Source organism: Hyperolius riggenbachi, chromosome 1, assembly GCF_040937935.1.
Source record: "Hyperolius riggenbachi isolate aHypRig1 chromosome 1, aHypRig1.pri, whole genome shotgun sequence".
In the NCBI taxonomy this organism is placed as follows: domain Eukaryota; kingdom Metazoa; phylum Chordata; class Amphibia; order Anura; family Hyperoliidae; genus Hyperolius; species Hyperolius riggenbachi.
Window position 1 is genome coordinate 624490311 of NC_090646.1, and position 22929 is coordinate 624513239.

At 45.7% G+C, this 22929-nt stretch overlaps 1 protein-coding gene across 1 annotated transcript in view; it reads left to right on the forward strand.

Annotated features, from left to right (window-relative positions):
- LOC137529171 (complement receptor type 2-like) overlaps positions 1-22929 on the forward strand; it is a 313982-nt gene that overhangs the window by 65261 nt on the left and 225792 nt on the right. The window contains exon 5 of the mRNA XM_068251204.1: positions 8960-9039. Coding sequence (XP_068107305.1) covers positions 8960-9039 — 80 coding nt within the window. The remainder of the gene's footprint in view (positions 1-8959; positions 9040-22929) is intronic.

The window sequence follows — 22929 nt, forward strand, 5'->3', positions numbered from 1 at the left end:
AGTTGCCTATAGACATTGCCTGATGAGTGCTAATGACTAAATAGAGTGCACCTGTGTGTAATCTAATGTCAGTACAAATACAGCTGCCCTGTGAGGGCCTCAGAGGTTGTCTAAGAGAATCTTGGGAGCAACAACACCATGAAGTCCAAAGAACACACCAGACAGGTCAGGGATAAAGTTATTGAGAAATTTAAAGCAGGCTTAACCACTTGCCAACCGCCCACAGCCGATGGGCGGCAGCAAAGTGGACGCTGAAAGGACCGCAATACGCCCAAGGGCGTTGCGTCCTTTTGGCATGCCGGGGGAGCGATCGCGTCATTGATGACGTGCGCTTCCCCCGGCAACTGGCTCCGCCCACCCACGAGGACAACCCGCCGGCCGTTCGGAAGCGCCGGCGGGTTGTTAACCCCGCGATCGCCGCTACAAAGTGTATAATACACTTTGTAATGTATACAAAGTGTATTATACAGGCTGCCTCCTGCCCTGGTGGTCCCAGTGTCCGAGGGACCACCAGGGCAGGCTGCAGCCACCCTAGTCTGCACCTAAACACACTGATCTGCCCCCCGCCCCCTGATCGCCCACAGCACCCCTCAGACCCCCCCCTGCCCACCCCCCAGAGCACCTAATCACCCCCCTAATAATCCATCAATCCCTGTCACTATCTGTCAACGCTATTTTTTTAAAAAATTTCCTAAACTGCCCCCTGGGGACTCCTAATCACCCCCCACCCCTCAGATTCTCCCCAGACCCCCCCCCCCCCCGTGTACTGTATGCATCTATACCCCATGATCACCTGTCAATCACCTGTCAATCCCCTGTCAATCACCCATCAATCACCCCCTGTCACTGCCACCCATCAATCAGCCCCTAACCTGCCCCTTGCGGGCAATCTGATCACCCACCCACACCATTAGATCGCCCGCAAACCCGCTGTCAAATCACCTCCCAAGTGTATTGTTTACATCTGATCTCTTCTCTAAACACCCACTAATTACCCGTCAATCACCCATCAATCACCCCCTATCACCACCTGTCACTGTTACCTATCAGATCAGACCCTAATCTGCCCCTTGCGGGCACCCAATCACCCGCCCACACGCTCAGATTGCCCTCAGAGCTCCCCTTATCAATTCACCAATGCATTAATTACACCTGTTCTTCCCTGTAATAACCCATTGATCACCTGTCAATCACCTGCCAATCACCTATCACCCATCCATCACCCCCTGTCACTGCCACCCATCAATCAGCCCCTAACCTGCCCCTTGCGGGCAACCTGATCACCCACCCACACCATTAGATCGCCCGCAAACCCGCCGTCAAATCACCTCCCAAGTGTATTGTTTACATCTGTTCTCTTCTCTAAACACCCACTAATTACCCATCAATCACCCATCAATCACCCCCTATCACCAATGTCACTGTTATCTCTCCCTGTCACTGTTATCTATCAGATCAGACCCTAATCTGCCCCTTGCGGGCACCCAATCACCCGCCCACACGCTCAGATTGCCCTCAGACCCCCCCTTATCAATTCGCCAGTGCATTATTTACATCTGTTCTTCCCTGTAATAACCAACTGATCACCTGTCAATCAATCACCCATCAATCACCCCCTGTTACTGCCACCCATCAATCACCCCCTGTCACTGCCACCCATCAATCAGCCCCTAACCTGCCCCTTGCGGGCAATCTGATCACCCACCCACACCAATAGATCGCCCGCAGATCCGACGTCAGATCACCTCCCAAGTGCATTGCATCTGTTCTCTCCTCTAAACACCCACTAATTACCCATCAATCACCCCCTGTCACCACCTGTCACTGCTACCCATCAGATTAGACCCCTATGTGCCCCTAGGGCACCCAATCATCCGCCCACACCCTCAGACCCCAGCCCTGATCACCTCGCCAGTGCATTGCTTGCATCTATTCCCCCCACTAATCACACCTTGAGACACCCATCAATCACCTCCTGTCACCACCTGTCACCCGCTAGCACACCTACCCATCAGATCAGGCCCTAATTTGCCCCGTGTGGGCTCCTGATCACTTGGCCAAACCCTCAGACCCCCTTCCGATCACCTCCCCAGTGCATTGATTGCATCTATTTTCCCCTCTAACCACCCCCTGAGACACCCATAAATCACCTCCTGTCACCCCCCTAGCACTCCTATCCATCAGATCAGGCCCAATACAACCTGTCATCTAAAAGGCCACCCTGCTTATGACCGGTTCCACAAAATTCTCCCCCTCATAGACCACCTGTCATCAAAATTTGCAGATGCTTATACCCCTGAACAGTCATTTTGAGACATTTGGTTTCCAGACTACTCACGGTTTTGGGCCCGTAAAATGCCAGGGCAGTATAGGAACCCCACAAGTGACCCCTTTTTAGAAAAAAGACACCCCAAGGTATTCTGTTAGATGTATGACGAGTTCATAGAAGATTTTATTTTTTGTCAAAAGTTAGCGGAAATTGATTTTTATAGTTTTTTTCACAAAGTGCCATTTTTCACTAACTTGTGACAAAAAATAAAATCTTCTATGAACTCACCATACACCTAACGGAATACCTTGTGGTGCCTTCTTTCTAAAATGGGGTCACTTGTGGGGTTCCTATACTGCCCTGGCATTTTAGGGGCCCTAAACCGTGAGGAGTAGTCTAGAAAACAAATGCCTCCAAATGACCTGTGAATAGGATGTTGGGCCCCTTAGCGCACCTAGGCTGCAAAAAAGTGTCACACATGTCATATCGCCGTACTCAGGAGAAGTAGTATAATGTGTTTTGGGGTGTATTTTTACACATACCCATGCTGGGTGGGAGAAATCTCTCTGTAATGGGGTCATTTGTGGGGTTCCTATACTGCCCTGGCATTTTAGGGGCCCTAAACCGTGAGGAGTAGTCTTGAAACCAAATGTCGCAAAATGACCTGTGAAATCCTAAAGGTACTCATTGGACTTTGGGCCCCTTAGCGCAGTTAGGGTGCAAAAAAGTGCCACACATGTGGTATCACCGTACTCAGGAGAAGTAGTATAATGTGTTTTGGGGTGTATTTTTACACATACCCATGCTGAGTGGGAGAAATATCTCTGTAAATGGACAATTGTGTGTAAAAAAAAATAAAAAAATTGCCATTTACAGAGATATTTCTCCCACCCAGCATGGGTATGTGTAAAAATACACCCCAACACACATTATACTACTTCTCCTGAGTACGGCAATACCACATGTGTGGCACTTTTTTGCAGCCTAACTGCGCTAAGGGGCCCAAAGTCTAATAAGCACCTTTAGGCTTTACAGGGGTGCTTACAATTTAGCACCCCCCCAAAATGCCAGGATAGTAAACACACCCAACAAATGACCCCATTTTGGAAAGTAGACCCTTCAAGGTATTCAGAGAGGAGCATAGTGAGTCCGTGGCAGATTTCATTTTTTTTTTGGTCGCAAGTTAGAAGAGATGGAAACTTTTTTCCATTTTTTTTGTCACAAAGTGTCATTTTCCGCTATCTTGTGACAAAAAATAAAATCTTCTATGAACTCACCATGCCTCTCAGTGAATACTTTGGGATGTCTTCTTTCCAAAATGGGGTCATTTGGGGGGTATTTATACTATCCTGGAATTCTAGCCCCTCATGAAACATGACAGGTGGTCAGAAAAGTCATAGATGCTACAAAATGGGAAAATTCACTTTTTGCACCATAGTTTGTAAACGCTATAACTCTTACCCAAACCAATAAATATAGGCTGAATGGGTTTTTTTTTTTATCAAAAAACATGTTTGTCCACATTTTTCGTGCTGCATGTATACAGAAATTTTACTTTATTTGAAAAATGTCAGCACAGCAAAGTTAAAAAAAAAATCATTTTTTTGACAAAATTTATGTCTTTTTTGCTGAATATAATAAAAACTAAAACTCGCAGCAGCAATCAAATAGCACCAAAAAAAAGCTGTATTAGTGTCAAGAAAAGGAGGTAAAATTCATTTAGGTGGTAGGTTGTATGACTGAGCAATAAACCGTGAAAGCTGCAGTGGTCTGAATGGAGAAAAAGGCTCTGGTCCTTAAGGGCCCGTTCACACTTAGAACCGCAGAACGTCTTGCGGGAGTGATTTTCCTGCGATTATCGCGGAAAAATCACTGAACACTGCGGCGGTTTTGGAGCGATCGCGATTAGCGTGCTGTGCACGCTAATCACGATCGCAAATCGCGAAACGCTCGTCGCCGGCAAACCGCTGCATGCAGCGCGGTTGCGGTTATCGCTAACCGCAACCGCGGCAGTGAGAACACTGCCACTCGCTACATTGTGTAGCGGTTCTTGCAGAACCGCTAGCGGTTTGCCGTGAGCGGGAGTCACACGATTCCCGCTCAGGTGAGAACGGGCCCTTAGGGGTAGAAAGACTGTGGTCCTCAAGTGGTTAAGCTACAAAAATATTTCCAAAGCCTTGCACATCTCAAGGAGCACTGTTCAAGCGATCATTCAGAAATGGAAGGAGTATGGCACAACTGTAAACCTACCAAGACAAGGCCATCCACCTAAACTCACAGGCCGAACAAGGAGAGCGCTGATCAGAAATGCAGTCAAGAGGCCCATGGTTACTCTGGACGAGCTGCAGAGATCTACAGCTCAGGTGTGAGACTCTGTTCATAGGACAACTATTAGTCTTGCACTGCACAAAGTTGGCCTTTATGGAAGAGTGGCAAGAAGAAAGCCATTGTTAACAGAAAAGCATAAGAAGTCCTGTTTGCAGTTTGCCACAAGCAATGTGGGGGGACACAGCAAACATGTGGAAGAAGGTGCTCTGGTCAGAAGAGACCAAAATGGAACTTTTTGGCCAAAATGCAAAACGCTATGTGTGACGGAAAACTAACACTGCGCATCACTCTGAACACATCATCCCCACTGTCAAATATGGTGGTGGCAGCATCATGCTCTGGGGGTGCATCTCTTCAGCAGGGACAGGGAAGCTGGTCAGAGTTGATGGGAAGATGGATGGAGCCAAATACAGGGCAATCTGGAAAGAAAACCTCTTGGAGTCTGCAAAAGACTTGATACTAGGTCAGAGGTTCACCTTCCACCAGGACAATGACCCTAAACATGAAGCCAGGGCAACAATGGAATGGTTTAAAACAAAACACAGCCATGTGTTAGAATGGCCCAGTCAAAGCCCAGATCTAAATTCATTTGAGAATCTGTGGCAAGATCTGAAAACTGCTGTTCACAAACGCTGTCCATCTAATCTGACTGAGCTGGAGCTGTTTTGCAAAGAAGAATGGGCAAGGATTTCAGTCTCTAGATGTGCAAAGCTGGTAGAGACATACCCTAAAGACTGGCAGCTGTAATTGCAGCAAAAGGTGGTTCTACAAAGTATTGATTCAGGGGGCCGAATAATTACGCACACCCCACTTTGCAGTTATTTAATGGTAAAAAATGTTTGGAATGATGTATGATTTTCGATCCACTTCTCATGTGTACACCACTTTGTATTGGTCTTTCACATGGAATTCCAAAAAGATTGATGCATGTTTGTGGCAGTAATGTGACAAAATGTGGAAAACTTCAAGGGGGCCAAATACTTTTGCAACCCACTGTATGTTAGTTTATATAAAGGAACTGTCTTCGCAAATTCAATAGAATTTGGAGAGAGTAGACCAAAAAATACGCCCCTGAAGTTGTTTCTTTAACATCCATGTAAATTTTATTGGTTTGCACACTATTTCTAAACATATTTTTTATACCGTTTCTAGCTGGACAGTTACACCCCCCTCCCCCTACACCATTCCTCCCCCCCTACTCCATTCCTCCCCCTTGTTATTTGTATAACTAATAATCAGTATGGTACTCTCTAGGAGCAAAGCTATAAGTGTTGTATCCGTATTGCCGGTATTAACTCGTCTCCTTTCACTTGCTCTATATACTCTTTCTCCGAGATCCTTTACGGACATTCTCACCATACATCAACCCAATATTTTGTTTGTACCATGCTGTATTATTATATCTGTTTCATCAGGTTGTTTCCTCTTTATTTGTATTACTGACTTTTTTTAAATACATTTTCTACTGTCAAAAAAAAAACAACAAAATTTACGTCAATGGAAACGTCTCCATTGACGTGAATTGGTTGCAGTTTCCGTGCGTTGCGATGCGGAGCGGTTTCTGCATTGCAATGTGTCTAGGGGAAACGGGCCCATAAGGTTTGCTCCATGCTGCTTTTATCTTATATCAGAGAAGATAATGTTTGGGAGATCTGTGCGCAAAGAAAGATGTGCAGTCTGATAACGCCTGCATATGACATAATTATGCAAGGTGGCAGCTGGCTGAATGCGACCAAGAGGGCAAATATGACTTTCATGCAGGAATGCTCATTCAGATTGTGCGGAAATAAAATTTCTGTATTTCTGTTCGGAGATCGCCATTTCCAATCAGAATTTGGAAATCAGAATTTCGCGGGAATCTTATTTACCACAACTCGGTAATTTTAGCCCAATCACAGAACTCGAAAGCATTGGACCAATCAGAAAATGCTGAATTTTTCTGCAAAAATCGGATTACCAAGGTTGTTTCTTGATCAGAATATTCTGTTTTGTCAATTTCCAATTTTTGGGGGGCATTTTTTTGCATTCTCACAAGCAAAGTATGGCAAATAAAATACTCCTTAGAAATTGGAAAAACAGAACATCAGAAAATGGAAAATTCTGAAAAAAAGGGATATCGGAAATGGGCATTTCAGACCATCCCTACTTTCAGACATAAGACATTGCTTTGAGCCAAAGACAGGTAATAAAGCTAGAGTATATCCTATATAATAAAACCCGTGTCTCTGCGTCCTGTCCCTGTGTGTGTGTTGTATGTCACTGCGTTTGCGCTACTGCATGTGCCACAGGGATAGCCTGGGACAGGAGCAGGATGGACCAGGGGGGCTGGCTGGGTGGGTGGATGTGCGCATGGCTGGCGGGCTGGTGTGCGCATGTGGTGGCAATGACAGACCTAGAGCCCATTTTTAAACGGGCTAAGGTCACTAGTAGTAAAAAAAAACACTGGGAGACAGTTTGTTAAACGATACTGTCAGGAACCGGCCCGCGGCACGCCTGCGTATACGGTTCCCGACTGCGGGTTTCACCAGATTAAGCGGGGAACAGCCTTATTTAAGCTACAAACAAGGCTGGAACCCCTCAAACACTTCCCACTGCCACCACTAGCATTGCTAGACACGTCCCCTCAGCTGTCGAGGGCTAAACGCGCAATCTGCGTTTTCGTATTTGGGTCAGCTTTGCGCTTAGGCCGAATACGAGAACGCCATGCACCCACACATACAGTACAGTTGTACAGTAACACAGCACAATCAGACACTGACTTGTAATGCAAGTTACACTGTCGTGCAGCAAAACCACTAACAGTCGTTCCGAACGATACTGTTAGCTACTCGCACTGGCGTTTCGTACGTTGGGTCAGCTGCGCGCTTTAGGCCAACGTATGACAAACGCCCCCACACACAATGCAATTACAATTTCATATGGTAGTGTTGCTCAAGCATACAATTAGGCACGGACTCATACACAGCTACACTGCAGTCTCCTCTAGGCTATGAGTGTTAGTTTAGTACGGCAGAAGTCAAGCTTATTAAATAATAATTTAATATTCCAGAAAAACATGGAACAATGCAGAACAGAATATATACAAAAGATTACAAAAAAAACAAAGTAAAAAAGTTACAAAATTAAGAGTTACAAAGATAAGAGGTTACAAAGATACACACAAAAGCGATTTGCTTACCAAAAATACAGGAATCCAGATAGAAGAACCTTGGACTTTTGTGGACGGACACAATTCTGGTTAGACCAGGAGTCCACTAGCTTGGGCCAGGAGACCAGCTGCCGCTACCGTCAGGAGAGGACTGATTTGAGGTAGCTGTCCCCTGGTTTTTATAATGAAATATTCGCCTCGAGGCTGTAAGCCTGTGTGGACGGGGGGGGGGGGGGAGGGGGAGATAGATTTAATTACATCCTCAGTCATAATTGCATTTCCAGAGATCTAACATCCACATACATGAAAAGATTTCCCTAGTCCAAGTTACAGGTGACAACCACATTGTTGACCGTATTCCCTAGCTGATCAAAGATAAGGATATAGTTTGCACCTCCACCAATAATTTAATTTCCTCACAATGAAATAGTGTTTCTTCACCAAAAGTTGACATGTGTGTTAGACTCTTCCTGACTAGTCTTGCTTTGTGTATTGAGACAATGGGCCGTCTCCTGAGTTCAAAAAGCCAGGCAGATAATCCCATTAGCAGGGAACCACTTTCAGAGGAACTGCATACAGAAACTCAAAGTACTTCATATGGTCAAGACAATACCCACTTCCTTGCCCCAAGCAATCAAAGGCAACAGCTCCCTTCTAGCAGACCTACATGGAACACAGGCAGAAAAATGAAAGAATATGTACCTGTTATCCTTATATCATAAGCACCCCAGTATATTCCTGACAGATACCAGGGCCCAAAAAAAGATGAGAAACGGGGTGAGCAGGCATGTATGGGGAGCTGTCCTGATGCTCACTGCTCCCCCATCCCCCCGTTCTCCTTTTTGCCCCACTCCTATACCTGGAATTGCCCTGTCGCCCCGTCTTCCGGTTGGCTTGGTCAGGAAGCACTGCGTCTTTTCTGGCTGGGCTGCACATGTACCACTGCATGCAACTGTGGCCGGAAGTGCTATGCGTGTGACGTTGTGATGATGGTATGCACATGTGCAGCGCTCTCCCCGCCGCGGTTGCCTGCAGTGGTAGGAGGGGGCAAAAAAGAGAACTGAGGGAGCGGTTAGCATCAGGACAGCTCCAGCTCCCCATGCCTGCTTCCCTCGTTTCTCATCTTTTTTTGGGCTCTGGTATCCTTTAAACCTACATTATGCCAGGCTGTAGATCCACATTAACATTAGTTATGTTTGTTCTCATTTGTCCAGGTATAGAATGCAGTCAAAAAAGAATTACAGAGTCTGTCAAGCCGATGGAACATGGAGTAACACCAGGCCTGTCTGTGAAGGTAAAGAAGTGTTTTAAAATACTATGTAAGCAATGTGGAGATAAAGGGAACCTGAAGATTGCTAAAAAAAAAAGTGTTTCACTTACCTGGCAAACAAATTGTGAGATCGCACACAAGCGATGTCGGGGATAAGCGTGCAGTGGATCCACCCCTGTACCCACAGGGTATAGCGTATAGTCTCTCCAAGATGATCCAGCACAGCTCTTTTATCAGAAAATTACTTTATTGGATCATAAAAAGTACATAAATATAGCTGCATAGTGGCTACGGTCCACCGTTTCGTACCATCACAGTCCTTGTTCACGCCACACAGCCAAATGAACAACTGCAAGCATGCGCCTTATATAGTCAAAGCTTTGACATGGCAACCAATCAGAGGAACCTATGCAAATGACTGGACCTGATGGGGAACTACAGGGCTTGTCCACAAAGGGTACCGCCCTCCCACTCCATTGGTTAAACATTTAGAAATGCATGATGTCATTGCAACAACATAAACATGTAAATGAAAAACATTTCTAACTCTGATCTATTGCACCTATTAGAAATCTAAAAAGATCCAGGGTGAAGTCCAGCGCATCATGATGCAGAGGGCATGGGCACAGACATGTCATCGGCAGTATAAAACTGCATATAAGAGTACACCAAGTGCTGCCCGCCATCACCATGGCAACCAACGTCACATGACTGCCAATGCGGAAAGAAGTACGCAACGACGCATTTACAGGCGTCCAATTACCGCCACGATGCGGAAAAACAGACGCGTTGTATCAAAATACGGAACTAACACAAACAAAAGTACGCATGCCCAATGCCATCAATAGATGACCTGGTTTAAACCCATAAAGTAACACCCCTAGTTCTATAATGCATCACAAAAGTGCAAAAGAACATAAGATACAAGAGGACAAAAAGAAAAGAACCCCTAAAAGGCACCCCCACCCCCAAAACAGCAGGCACAGAACCATAGGACATCTACCATACAAAATTTAAATCATATTCCTTATTTAATTCCCCACGACCAATGGTCCCCAACTCCCTTATCCAACGTGCCTCTCTTTTTAACAGTTGTCTACCCCTATCACCCCAAAACCCACAGGGCACCCGTCAATTACTTGAGCTTTGAGCTGACTGATATCATGTCTAAATTGAAGAAAATGTTCTGAAACTGCATGGTACTAGCTTTTACCCCCGATATTAGATTTGTGTTTAGAAACACGATCTTTAAGCTCCTGTGTGGTTTTTCCCATGTAACAGCTTCCACATGGACATTTAAGCATATATACAACAAAGCGTGAACAACAAGAAAAACGACCTCTAATCGCATATCTCTTCCCAGACGAAGGGTGAGAAAAAACATCACCTCTAATAATGCTATGACACATGTGGCAGCTGAGACAGGGGAAAGTACCACACACACGAGGCACCTGTGTATTGGAACCACGATTAGGGTCTGAGTAAACAAGCCTGGATCTTAACGAGGGGGCCCTTCTGTAGGAGGAAGAGGCTGCTGGAATTCAGGAACATGAGGGAGGGAATCTTTAAGGGTGCACCAATGTTTGGTAACAATGCATTGTACCTCATCACTAATAGTATTGAAGGTAGAGACGAATGCTATTCGTCCCTCATTCCTACCCCTTCTACCCAATTTGGTTTTTCTCTTTTGGTATCTCATTAGTGTGTCAGAAGGATAGCCTCTAGACTGGAATTTCCTGCCCATCTCCACCAATCTCCTTTCCCTCATTAGAGTGTCACCAATAATTTTCGACACCACAATCATACTGGCTATTAGGAATGCTGACCACCTGATGACGTGGATGGAAGCTATTAAAATGAAGCTCCGAATTCCTGTCCGTACTTTTAACGAACAGGTCCGTGCTAAGCTTCCCATCTGTGAAGGATTGCGGAGAAGCCGCCGCTTGTGCTGACAGTGAGGCGGCTGTTTCCGCGCACAGAGCGACGGTTTCCTCACAGCAACATGCGTCTGGGTTATCTGGACCTAGTAGTGCACACCGATGGAGAGCTACGCGCGCGCCGCAAGACAGGCTCTTTATGCCAATAGGAGAAGGGTCAGCTGATCGGGACGGTCAGCTGACCCCAGCTCAGCAGATGATTGGTTGATGGGAGCTGGGCGGCGCTGGGGAGCGCTTCACTATATACAGTATATCTCTTGCCGTTCAGTTGCTGGTTGTCTGACGTTGCGAATACTTATGTGTTAGCACTCAGACCTTAGTCAGATCCCTCAGTTTGGTGGAACTAGGAGGACCTGGGAATCCACACTTAGCCAGACTACTGTGTATCATCTGTGTTATTCATTAGACCAGTTCCAGGGTGTAGAGACCACGGACCTCACACCCCAGACTAGGAATACTGTGTATCATCTGTGTTATTCATTAGACCAGTTCCAGGGTGTAGAGACCACGGACCTCACACCCCAGACTAGGAATACTGTGTATCATCTGTGTTATTCATTAGACCAGTTCCAGGGTGTAGAGACCACGGACCTCACACCCCAGACCAGGAATACTGTGTATCATCTGTGTTATTCATTAGACCAGTTCCAGGGTGTAGAGACCACGGACCTCACACCCCAGACTAGGAATACTGTTATCATTCTGTTATACATCAAACTAGTTCTAGGGTGTAGAGACCACGGACCTCACACCCAGACTAGGGAACTTGTGTTACCATTCTGTTATACATCAGACTAGTTCCAGGGTGTAGAGACCACGGACCTCACACCCAAGACTAGGCATTGTTAGATATTTGTTATGACCTGTTGCTTTCCTGACTATCCCTCTGATCTCTGATTCGGTACCTCGCACTTCTGATATTCCATTGCCAAACCCTGCTTGCTTTGGATACCGAATCAGCCTTCTGTCTTTGTACTTTATCTGTCTGTGTGTTATCGACCCGGCCTGCCTGACCTGTCTGACTGTCACCCACCCCTTGGGTGCGCAGTCCTCCTGCAGGAGTCCCCTGCTTCTGAGAGGGGGCACTGCTGCAGACCAGTCAAGGTCTGCTCCCTCCTGGAGCCCTTGACTGCAGTAAAGTCTGTTTCTACTTATTGGACCACCTGTTACCCCGGTGGTCCGATCCATACTGTTACACCAAACACTTACACGCTTCAGGTGCCCAGAGGTTAGCGATATATCTGTATGATCGGTGATTCTGCAGATCATCAATAATCAGGTATATATCTGTATTCTTGGTGATACTGCAGATCGCCAATAATCAGATTCTCTCTGCGTGCAGACACCCATCGTTACACCATCCTTCTTAAAGACACACATATCCAAAAAGGACACTTTCTCCAGGTCCGCATTGACCACCAAGTGAATATGACTGCATTTGCTATGGAAATTGTCAACGAACGCTGATAGGGTCGAACGTAGCCCCGCCCACAGACAAAAAATGTCGTCGATGTACCGCCAGCATCCTCTGGCGTACATCGTAAACAGTGGGTCATGGTATACAAAGGCCTCCTCCAAGAGGCCCATAAAAAGATTAGCATAAGAAGGGGCCACGTTCGACCCCATGGCAGTACCGCGTCACTGCAGAAAAAAATCAACCTTCAAAAAAAAAATAATTCTCCCGCAAAATCAGATTTAAAAGCGCTATCAAAAAAACACGCTGTTGGCGATCGTAGTCGGACCTGGTGAACAAATAGTGGTCTACAGCCTCTACACCGCCATCATGTGGGATGGCGGTGTAGAGGCTCTCGACATCAATGGTGACCAGCAGCAATGTCCCCTCTATCTGCTCTATAGAGGTCAGCTTATTCAGGAAATCTCCTGTGTCCTTGATATAGGAGTCTAACTGTGTAACATATGGTTGTAACACCTTGTCTAAAAATTGTGCCGCAGGGGTGAACACAGAGTCCATTGAGGCAACAATAGGTTAAAAAGAGAGGCACGTTGGATAAGGGAGTTGGGGACCATTGGTCGTGGGGAATTAAATAAGGAATATGATTTAAATTTTGTATGGTAGATGTCCTATGGTTCTGTGCCTGCTGTTTTGGGGGTGGGGGTGCCTTTTAGGGGTTCTTTTCTTTTTGTCCTCTTGTATCTTATGTTCTTTTGCACTTTTGTGATGCATTATAGAACTAGGGGTGTTACTTTATGGGTTGAAACCAGGTCATCTATTGATAGCATTGGGCATGCGTACTTTTGTTTGTGTTAGTTCCGTATTTTGATGCGCGTTCAACGCGTCTGTTTTTCCGCATCGCGGCGGTAATTGGACGCCTGTAAAGGCGTCATTGCGTACGTCTTTCCGCATTGGCGGTCATGTGACGTTGGTTGCCATGGCGACGGCGGGCAGCGCTCCGTGTACTCTTATATGCAGTTTTATACTGCCGATGACATGTCTATGCCCATGCCCTCTGCATCATGATGCCCTGGACTTCACCCTGGATCTTTTTAGATTTCTAATAGGTGCAATAGATCAGAGTTAGAAATGTTTTTTATTTACATGTTTATGTTGTTGCAATGACATCATGCATTTCAAAATGTTTAACCAATGGAGTGGGAGGGCGGTACCCTTTGTGGACAAGCCCTGTAGTTCCCCATCAGGTCCAGTCATTTGCATAGGTTCCTCTGATTGGTTCCCATGTCATAGCTTTGACTAGAGATGTTCCAGGCGAACGGTTCCAGGCGAACTTTGGGTGGTTCGCCTTCGCCGGCGACGGCGAACCTTCCCGGAAGTTTGATTCGCCCCATAATGCTCTATGAGGGTCAACTTTGACTTTTTTACATCACAGTCAACAGGCACATTGTAGCCAATCCGGCTACACTCAGCCCTGGAGCCCCACCCCCCCTTATATAAGGCAGACTCCGGCGGCCATTAGACTCACTCGTGTGCCTGCTGCTAGTCAGAATAGGGCGAGCTGCTGCAGACTTCTTCTCCTAGGGACAGATTAGTCAGGCTCTTGGCTTGTGAACTTGCTCCTGGCTGAATCTAATTGTTTAAATAGCACCCCTCATTCAACAGCTCTTTTCAGAGCTAATCCTGTTGTGTAATTTTTTTCTGTGTGTCAAACTGACACTTGTGTTGCTTAGACAGCATTACTAATTCATACTGTGTGTGTGCCACTGCCAGCAGCACAGCCAGCAGCAGCACATTCAGTGAATACCTGTGTGTGTGACAGGGAGCTGCACATTGTACTACCCAGTACTGCATATACCTACTAGTACCTGTTGTGTTGAGTGAACTCACCTCTCTGCATATAACTACCTTTGTGTTGAGTGAACTCACCTCACTGCATATAACTACCTTTTGTCTTCAGTGAACTCACCTCACTGCATATAACTACCTTTGTTGAGTGAACTCACCTCTCTGCATATAACTACCTTTGTGTTGAGTGAACTCACCTCACTGCATATAACTACCTTTTGTGTTCAGTAAACCCACCTCACTGCATATAACTACCTTTGTTGAGTGAACTCACCTCTCTGCATATAACTACCTTTTGTGTTCAGTGAACTCACCTCACTGCATATAACTACCTTTGTTGAGTGAACTCACCTCTCTGCATATAACTACCGTTGTGCTGTTGAGTGAACTCACCTCACTGCATATAACTACCTTTGTTGAGTGAACTCACCTCTCTGCATATAACTACCTTTGTTGAGTGAACTCACCTCACTGCATATAACTAGGTGTTTTGTTGAGTGAACTCACCTCTCTGTATAGAACTACCTTTGTTGAGTGAACTCACCTCACTGCATATAACCACCTTTGTGTTGAGTGAACTCACCTCACTGCATATAACTACCTTTTGTGTTCAGTGAACTCACCTCACTGCATTTAACTACCTTTGTTGAGTGAACTCACCTCTCTGCATATAACTACCGTTGTGTTGAGTCAACTCACCTCACTGCATATAACTACCTTTGTTGAGTGAACTCACCTCACTGCATATAACTAGGTGTTTTGTTGAGTGAACTCACCTCTCTGTATATAACTACCTTTGTTGAGTGAACTCACCTCACTGCATATAACTACCTTTTGTGTTCAGTGAACTCACCTCACTGCATATAACTACCTTTGTTGAGTGAACTCACCTCTCTGCATATAACTACCTTTGTGTTGAGTGAACTCACCTCACTACATATAACTACCTTTTGAGTTCAGTGAACTCACCTCACTGCATATAACTACCTTTTGTTGAGTGAACTCACCTCACTGCATATAACTAGCTGTTGTGTTGAGTGAACTCACCTCTCTGCATATAACTACCTTTTGTGTTCAGTGTACTCACCTCACTGCATATAACTACCTTTGTTGAGTGAACTCACCTCTCTGCATATAACTACCTTTGTTGAGTGAACTCACCTCTCTGCATATAACTACCTTTTGTGTTCAGTGAACTCACCTCACTGCATATAACTACCTTTGTTGAGTGAACTCACCTCTCTGCATATAACTACCGTTGTGTTGAGTGAACTCACCTCACTGCATATAACTATCTTTTGTGTTCAGTGAACTCACCTCTCTGCATATAACTACCTTTGTGTTGAGTGAACTCCCCTCTCTGCATATAACTACCTTTGTTGAGTGAACTCACCTCCCTGTATATAACTACCTTTGTTGAGTGAACTCACCTCACTGCATATAACTAGGTGTTTTGTTGAGTGAACTCACCTCTCTGTATATAACTACCTTTGTTGAGTGAACTCACCTCTCTGCATATAACTACCTTTGTGTTGAGTGAACTCACCTCACTGCATATAACTACCTTTTGTGTTCAGTGAACTCACCTCTCTACCTCTCTGCATATAACTACCTTTGTGTTGAGTGAACTCACCTCTCTGCATATAACTACCATTGTTGAGTGAACTCACCTCACTGTATATAACTACCTTTGTTGAGTGAACTCACCTCCCTGCATATAACTAGGTGTTTTGTTGAGTGAACTCACCTCTCTGTATATAACTACCTTTGTTGAGTGAACTCACCTCCCTGCATATAACTAGGTGTTTTGTTGAGTGAACTCACCTCTCTGTATATAACTACCTTTGTTGAGTGAACTCACCTCTCTGCATATAACTTCCTTTGTGTTAAGTGAACTCACCTCACTGCATATAACTACCTTTTGTGTTAAGTAAACTCACCTCTCTGCATATAACTACCTTTGTTGATTGAACTCACCTCTCTGCATATTACTGCCTTTTGTGTTCAGTGAACTCACCTCACTGCATATAACTACCTTTGTTGAGTGAACTCACCTCTCTGCATATAACTATCATTGTGTTGAGTGAACTCACCTCACTGCATATAACTACCTTTGTTGAGTGAACTCACCTCACTGCATAGAACTACCTTTTGTTGAGTGAACTCACCTCACTGCATATAACTAGCTGTTGTGTTGAGTGAACTCACCTCTCTGCATATAACTACCTTTTGTGTTCAGTGAACTCACCTCACTGTATATAACTACCTTTGTTGAGTGAACTCACCTCTCTGCATATAACTACCTTTGTGTTGAGTGAACTCACCTCACTGCATATAACTACCTTTTGTGTTCAGTAAACTCACCTCACTGCATATAACTACCATTGTTGAGTGAACTTACCTCACAGCATATAACTACCTTTTGTGTTCAGTGAACTCACCTCACTGCATATAACTACCTTTGTTGAGTGAACTCACCTCTCTGCATATAACTACCATTGTGTTGAGTGAACTCACCTCACTGCATATAACTACCTTTTGTGTTCAGTGAACTCACCTCTCTACCTCTCTGCATATAACTACCTTTGTGTTGAGTGAACTCACCTCTCTGCATATAACTACCTTTGTTGAGTGAACTCACCTCACTGTACATAACTACCTTTGTTGAGTGAACTCACATTACTGCATATAACTAGGTGTTTTGTTGAGTGAACTCACCTCTCTGTATATAACTACCTTTGTTGAGTGAACTCACCTCTCTGTATATAACTACCTTTGTGTTGAGTGAACTCACCTCTCTGCATATAATTACCTTTGTTGAGTGAACTCACCTCACTGCATATAACTAGCTGTTGTGTTGAGTGAACTCACCTCTCTGCATATAACTACCTTTTGTGTTCAGTGAACTCACCTCACTGCATATAACTACCTTTGTTGAGTGAACTCACCTCTCTGCATATAACTACCTTTTGTGTTCAGTGAACTCACCTCACTGCATATAACTACCTTTGTTGAGTGAACTCACCTCTCTGTATATAACTACCTTTGTGTTGAGTGAACTCACCTCTCTGCATATAATTACCTTTGTTGAGTGAACTCACCTCACTGCATATAACTAGGTGTTGTGTTGAGTGAACTCACCTCTCTGCATATAACTACATTTGTGTTGAGTGAACTCACCTCTCTGCATATAACTACCTTTTGTGTTCAGTGAACTCACCTCACTGCATATAACTACCTTTGTTGAGTGAACTCACCTCTCTGCATATAACTACCTTTTGTGTTCAGTGAACTCACCTCACTGCATATAACTACCTTTGTTGAGTGAACTCTCCTCTCTGCATATAACTACCTTTGGGTTGAATGAACCCACCTCACTGCATATGCCTAGCATCCCCCCGAGATGGACAAAATGGACAAACCAGGTAGAGGAAGAGGTAGAGGCAGACCCAGAGGAAGGCCACCTGGCACCGGCAGGTCTGTGCGAGGTGGTGTTGCTGTTATTTCGTGCGGACCAGGCCCAAAGTACAGTGCTCAAAAGAAGGCACGTGCCATCACTTCCCAAAATTGTGAGGACGTGCTTGAGTATTTAACACAGAACACCTCATCTCCCGCAGGCACCAGCGCTACAACAAGCACCACATCCGCTGCATTTGACACTTCGCAGGAGTTATTTGGAGGTGGTGAAATCACTGATTCACAGCCCCTACTGCAACAACAAGAAGAAGGCGCAGGTATGTTTGAGTTAGGTGGCGATAGTATGGACGTAACGTGTGAGTAGGGGGATGATGAAGCACCTGATGTTGGTGCGGTTGTGGAGGTGTTTGAGGAAAGCGAAGCTGAGCAGAAGGATTATGACGACGATTATACGGATGTCGCGTATGTTCCCAATAGAGGAGATGACCAGGGGGACAGTTCAGAGGGGGAGCCAGAGAGGAGTAGGAGGAGAAGAGTCCATGAAAGAAGCAGAGGGAGCTCGTCCTCTGAAACAGCTGGGGGCAGTGTCCGGTGCCATGTATCGCCAGCTATGGACAGGCAGCCAACATGCCCTTCAAGGTCAGCTGCTGATGCCACCGTAGTGCCATCTCCCCAGGGGGGCTCAGCGGTTTGGAAATTTTTTAACGTGTGTACCTCAGATCGGAGCAAAGCCATCTGTTCTCTCTGCCTCCGAAAATTGAGCCGTGGAAAGGCCAACATTCACGTAGGGACAAGTGCCTTACGAAGGCACCTGGAGAAAAGGCACAAACAGCAATGGGAAGAACACCTGAGGAAAAGCAGCACCCAAAAGACAAGCCACCCTCCTTCTCCTCTTCCTCCTTCAGGTGCATCGTCTTCATCCGCTTTCTCCCTTGCACCTTCACAGCCACCCTCCTCCACACCGCCTGTGCCCTTGAGCGGTTCCTGCTCCTCTGCCCACAGCAGTAGCCAGGTGTCCATTAAGGAAGTCTTTGAGCGGAAGAAGCCCATTCCTGCCAGTCACCCTCTTGCCTGGCGTCTGACAGCTGGCATGACGGAACTATTAGCTCGCCAGCTATTACCATACAAGCTGGTGGAGTCAGAGGCTTTCTGTAAATTTGTGGCCATTGGGACATCGCAGTGGAAGATACCAGGCCGCACTTATTTTTCACGAAAGGCCATACCCAAACTGTACCGTGCAGTTGAGAGGCAAGTGGTGTCATCTCTTGCGAAGAACGTTGGGTCAAGGGTCCACCTGACCACGGATGCCTGGTCTGCCAAGCATGGGCAGGGCCGCTACATTACGTACACAGCCCATTGGGTCAACCTGGTGACCGATGGCAAGCAGGGAGTACATGGCTGTGCAGCGGACCAACTTGTGACACCTCCACGGCTTGCAGGCAGGCCTCCTGCCACCTCCTCTCCTTCTCCTCCTGCTACATCCTCTTCGCTGTCATCCTCCTCCGACTCCTTGGCTGAGTGGCAGTTCAACTCTAGCGGTGCTGCCATCTCCTCCTCTCCAGCTACACAGCCCCATCTCCCCAGAACCTACGCTGCATGCCAGGCACGACGATGTCACGCCATTTTAGACATGTCTTGCCTCAAAGCGGAGAGTCACACTGGACCAGCTCTCCTGGCTGCTCTTAACAAAAAGGTGGAGCAATGGCTGACCCTGCACCAGCTGGAGATTGGCAACGTGGTGTGTGACAACGGCAGCAATCTCATTTCCGCGTTGAATTTGGGAAAGCTGACACACGTAACCTGCATGGCACATGTGCTGAATATGGTCGTGCAAAGATTTGTCTCAAAGAACCCAGGCTTAGAGGACATCCTGAAGCAGGCCAGGAAGTTGTGTGGGCATTTCAGGCAGTCTTACACGGCCATGGCACGGTTTGTGGACATTCAGCGGAGAAACAACTTGCCAGTGAGACGCCTTATTTGCGATAGGCCGACTCGCTGGAATTCCACTCTGCTCATGTTCTCTCGCCTGCTAGACCAGGAGAAAGCCGTCACCCAGTACCTGTATAATTACAGTAGAAGGACACAATCTGGGAAGATGGGGATGTTGTGGCCCAACAACTGGACACTGATGCGAAATGCATGCAGGATCATGAAGCCGTTTGAGGAGGTGACCAACTTGGTGAGTCGCGCTGAAGGCACCATCAGCGACTTGATCCCCTACGCTTACTTCCTGGAGCGTGCCGTGCGTCGAGTGGTGGATGAAGCTGTGGAGGAGCGTGAACAGGAACAGTTACAGCAGGAGGAGTCGTGGGAGCGATTTTCATCCGAACCAGATGTTTCCTCGACACCTGCGGCAGCACAGAGGGGGGAGGAGGAGGAAGAGGAGGAGTGGTGTGGGGAAGGAGAGGAGTCAGACTCGGATGAGGAAGGTGTTTCTGTGGAGGAGGAAGAGGCGGCGCCAGAAGAACAACCGCAGCAGCCATCACAGGGGGCTTCTGCTGCTCCACGTTCCCGTGGTATTGTTCGTGGCTGGGGGGAGGAAGAGGAGTTGCGTGACATCACTGCGGAAGAGCTAGAGGAGATGGAGAGTACGTCTGGATCCAACTTTGTGCAGATGGCCTCTTTTATGTTGTCCAACCTGTTGAGGGACCCCCGTATCAAAAAACTCAAGGGGAATGACCTGTACTGGGTGGCCACGCTACTAGACCCTCGGTACAGGCACAAAGTGGCGGACCTGTTACCAACTCAACAGAAGGCGGAAAGGATGCAGCACTTGCAGAACAAGCTGGCAATTATGCTGTACAATGCTTTTAAGGGTGATGTGACAGGACAACACAATAAAGGTACCACTGGCAGTAATCCTCCTCCTCCCAAGTCCACGCAGGCAAGGACAGGACGCTCCAGCGATCTCGGGGTGATGTCAGACATGTGGACATTCTTTAGTCCAACACCTCGCCGTAGCCCTTCCAGATCCACCCTCCACCAACTCCTGGACCGGCAGGTAGCCGACTACCTGGCCTTAATTGTGGATGTAGACACTGCGAGCAGCGACGATGAACTCTTGGTCTACTGGGTGCGCAGGCTTGACCTGTGGCTAGAGCTGTCCCAATTTGTTATCCAAAAATCTATTAACCCTTCGCACTCTCGCATGCAAATGTTCAAACAAATGCATTCACAGATTCACTCATCCAGGCACCACTGTTATCCCTACAGCTAAGTTAAAAGCCGGGGTCTTAGTTCACAGAAGAATGCATTTTTTTTAAATTTTTTTCTTAAACTCTTTTTACTGTTTTCCAACAAACATACAGATACAAACAAGCCATTGACAGTAGGCAGAAACATGTCATGTACACTCAATTGGCACATACAGTTTGAGATTAATGACAGAACTGTAAACAGATGAAAAACAGAGGTACGTACACACTGTAGTAAGGCCTCAGAAATGGCAAGGTGTGGCCACTCAGCTTATAAATTCAAAAAGCATATCTTTATACTATGTCCAAAACATGGGGAGTGACATCTAAGTTATCAATAACCGAATCAGAGGAATCTAACCATACCTTCCAAACTTTATCAAATTTAACTAAAGATCCCCGTGCAATCCAGGTAAGTTTGTATAAGGGAAGAGCAGTATTAATGAGACTTTTCCACACATTAATAGAAAGCTCAGAGGAGAGCTTCCACTCCAAAGCAATGGTTTTTTAGCATAAAAAAGTAGAAGTCTAACTAGAGTTCGTTGATGCTTACTTAAGGGACAATCCTCAATTAATCCTAGTAGATAAGATTTATATGAAGGTACAAGCTGGATATTTAGAGAATTTAGCATGAAAAGAGTTAATTTATTCCAGAAGGCTTGGATTAATGAGCAGTCCCACGTCATGTGACGAAATGTGCCCGGACTGAACCCACATCTCCAGCAGACGTCACTTATTACACTTGAGAATTTGGATAGTTTAACTGGAGTGATATATATTTGGTGGAACCAACGAAGCTGTATTAGCTTGTCACACGAACATATCACCATCTTCGTATATGTTTCCTCAAATTCAGACCACTCTCCCTGAGATATTTCCTCACCTCATTCCTGCCATAATTCTCTGGATCTGCTCAACCGAGCAGAGTATTTAAATGTAGCTAGGTTAGAGTAAAATTTAGAAATGAGCTTCTCATCGCCATTAGCTAGTAGCCAGCCCTCCACAACTCCAGGGGATAAATTAACCATGGGTGTTTTAAACTGAGTCGTGGCAGCATGTCTGATTTGAAAATATTTAAATTTAGCATGCCTGGGAAGATGGAACTGCAGGGGGCTGAGGGAAGCCCCAGGTGAGTTAATGAGACCAAGTTTTAAATATACCATTTTGATATAGCTGGTGAATGTACTTAACCCCTCTTTGAACCCAAAACATATTATCAATAGATAGAAATTCAGGTAGATTCGGATTACCCCATATAGGCGAGCTAGGCGAGCACACAGACTTATCTCCAACAGTTTTCTTAGTTTTATGAAACACCGTTAAAGAGTATGTTAGGATTTGGGATTTTTTTGAAAGGACCACACCACCACCTCTATATATGACATTACATATGACGAAGCAATATCAGCTTCAGTGTCCAGTGAGGCATTGTCCCTAATGCAGTGCACCCATCTTCTAACGTATGTGAGCTGTGCTGCTAGATAGTAAAGTTGGAAATGTGGTAAAGCCAAACCTCCATTTTTAATAGACATGCACAGTACATCTAGGGAAAGTCTAGGAGTTTTGCCAGCCCAGAGAAAGCTTTGTACAAGAGCATTTATTTTATGGAATTGTGTAACAGTAATCCAGCATGGAGACATTAAAAGTATGTATAATATTTTGGGGGCAATAATAATTTTAATAACATTTACTCTGCCGAGCAGATCCAGAGGTAATGTGGTCCAGCGTTTCAATTTACCCTCTATGCTAGCTAATAGCGGTATGAGGTTATTAGAAATAAAAGCATCATTGCACCTAGTGATCATTATTCCAAGATACTTAAAGCTTGTAACTATTTTTAAAGGTAAATCATGTGGCATTCTTTCCTGAGGGAAGGGGTCCACCTGAAGCATGACCGACTTGGACCAATTGACCCTCAGTCCAGATACTTCTCCAAATTCCTCGTAAACCTCCAGCACCCTCCGCAAGGATGATGTCGGGTTATCTAGGTATAGTAATACATCATCGGCATATAATGAGATTTTCTCATGCACTTTATTAATAATCCAGCCACCAATGTTTTGGTCTTCTCTAATGAAAGCAGCTAGGGGCTCCATTGCAAGGGCGA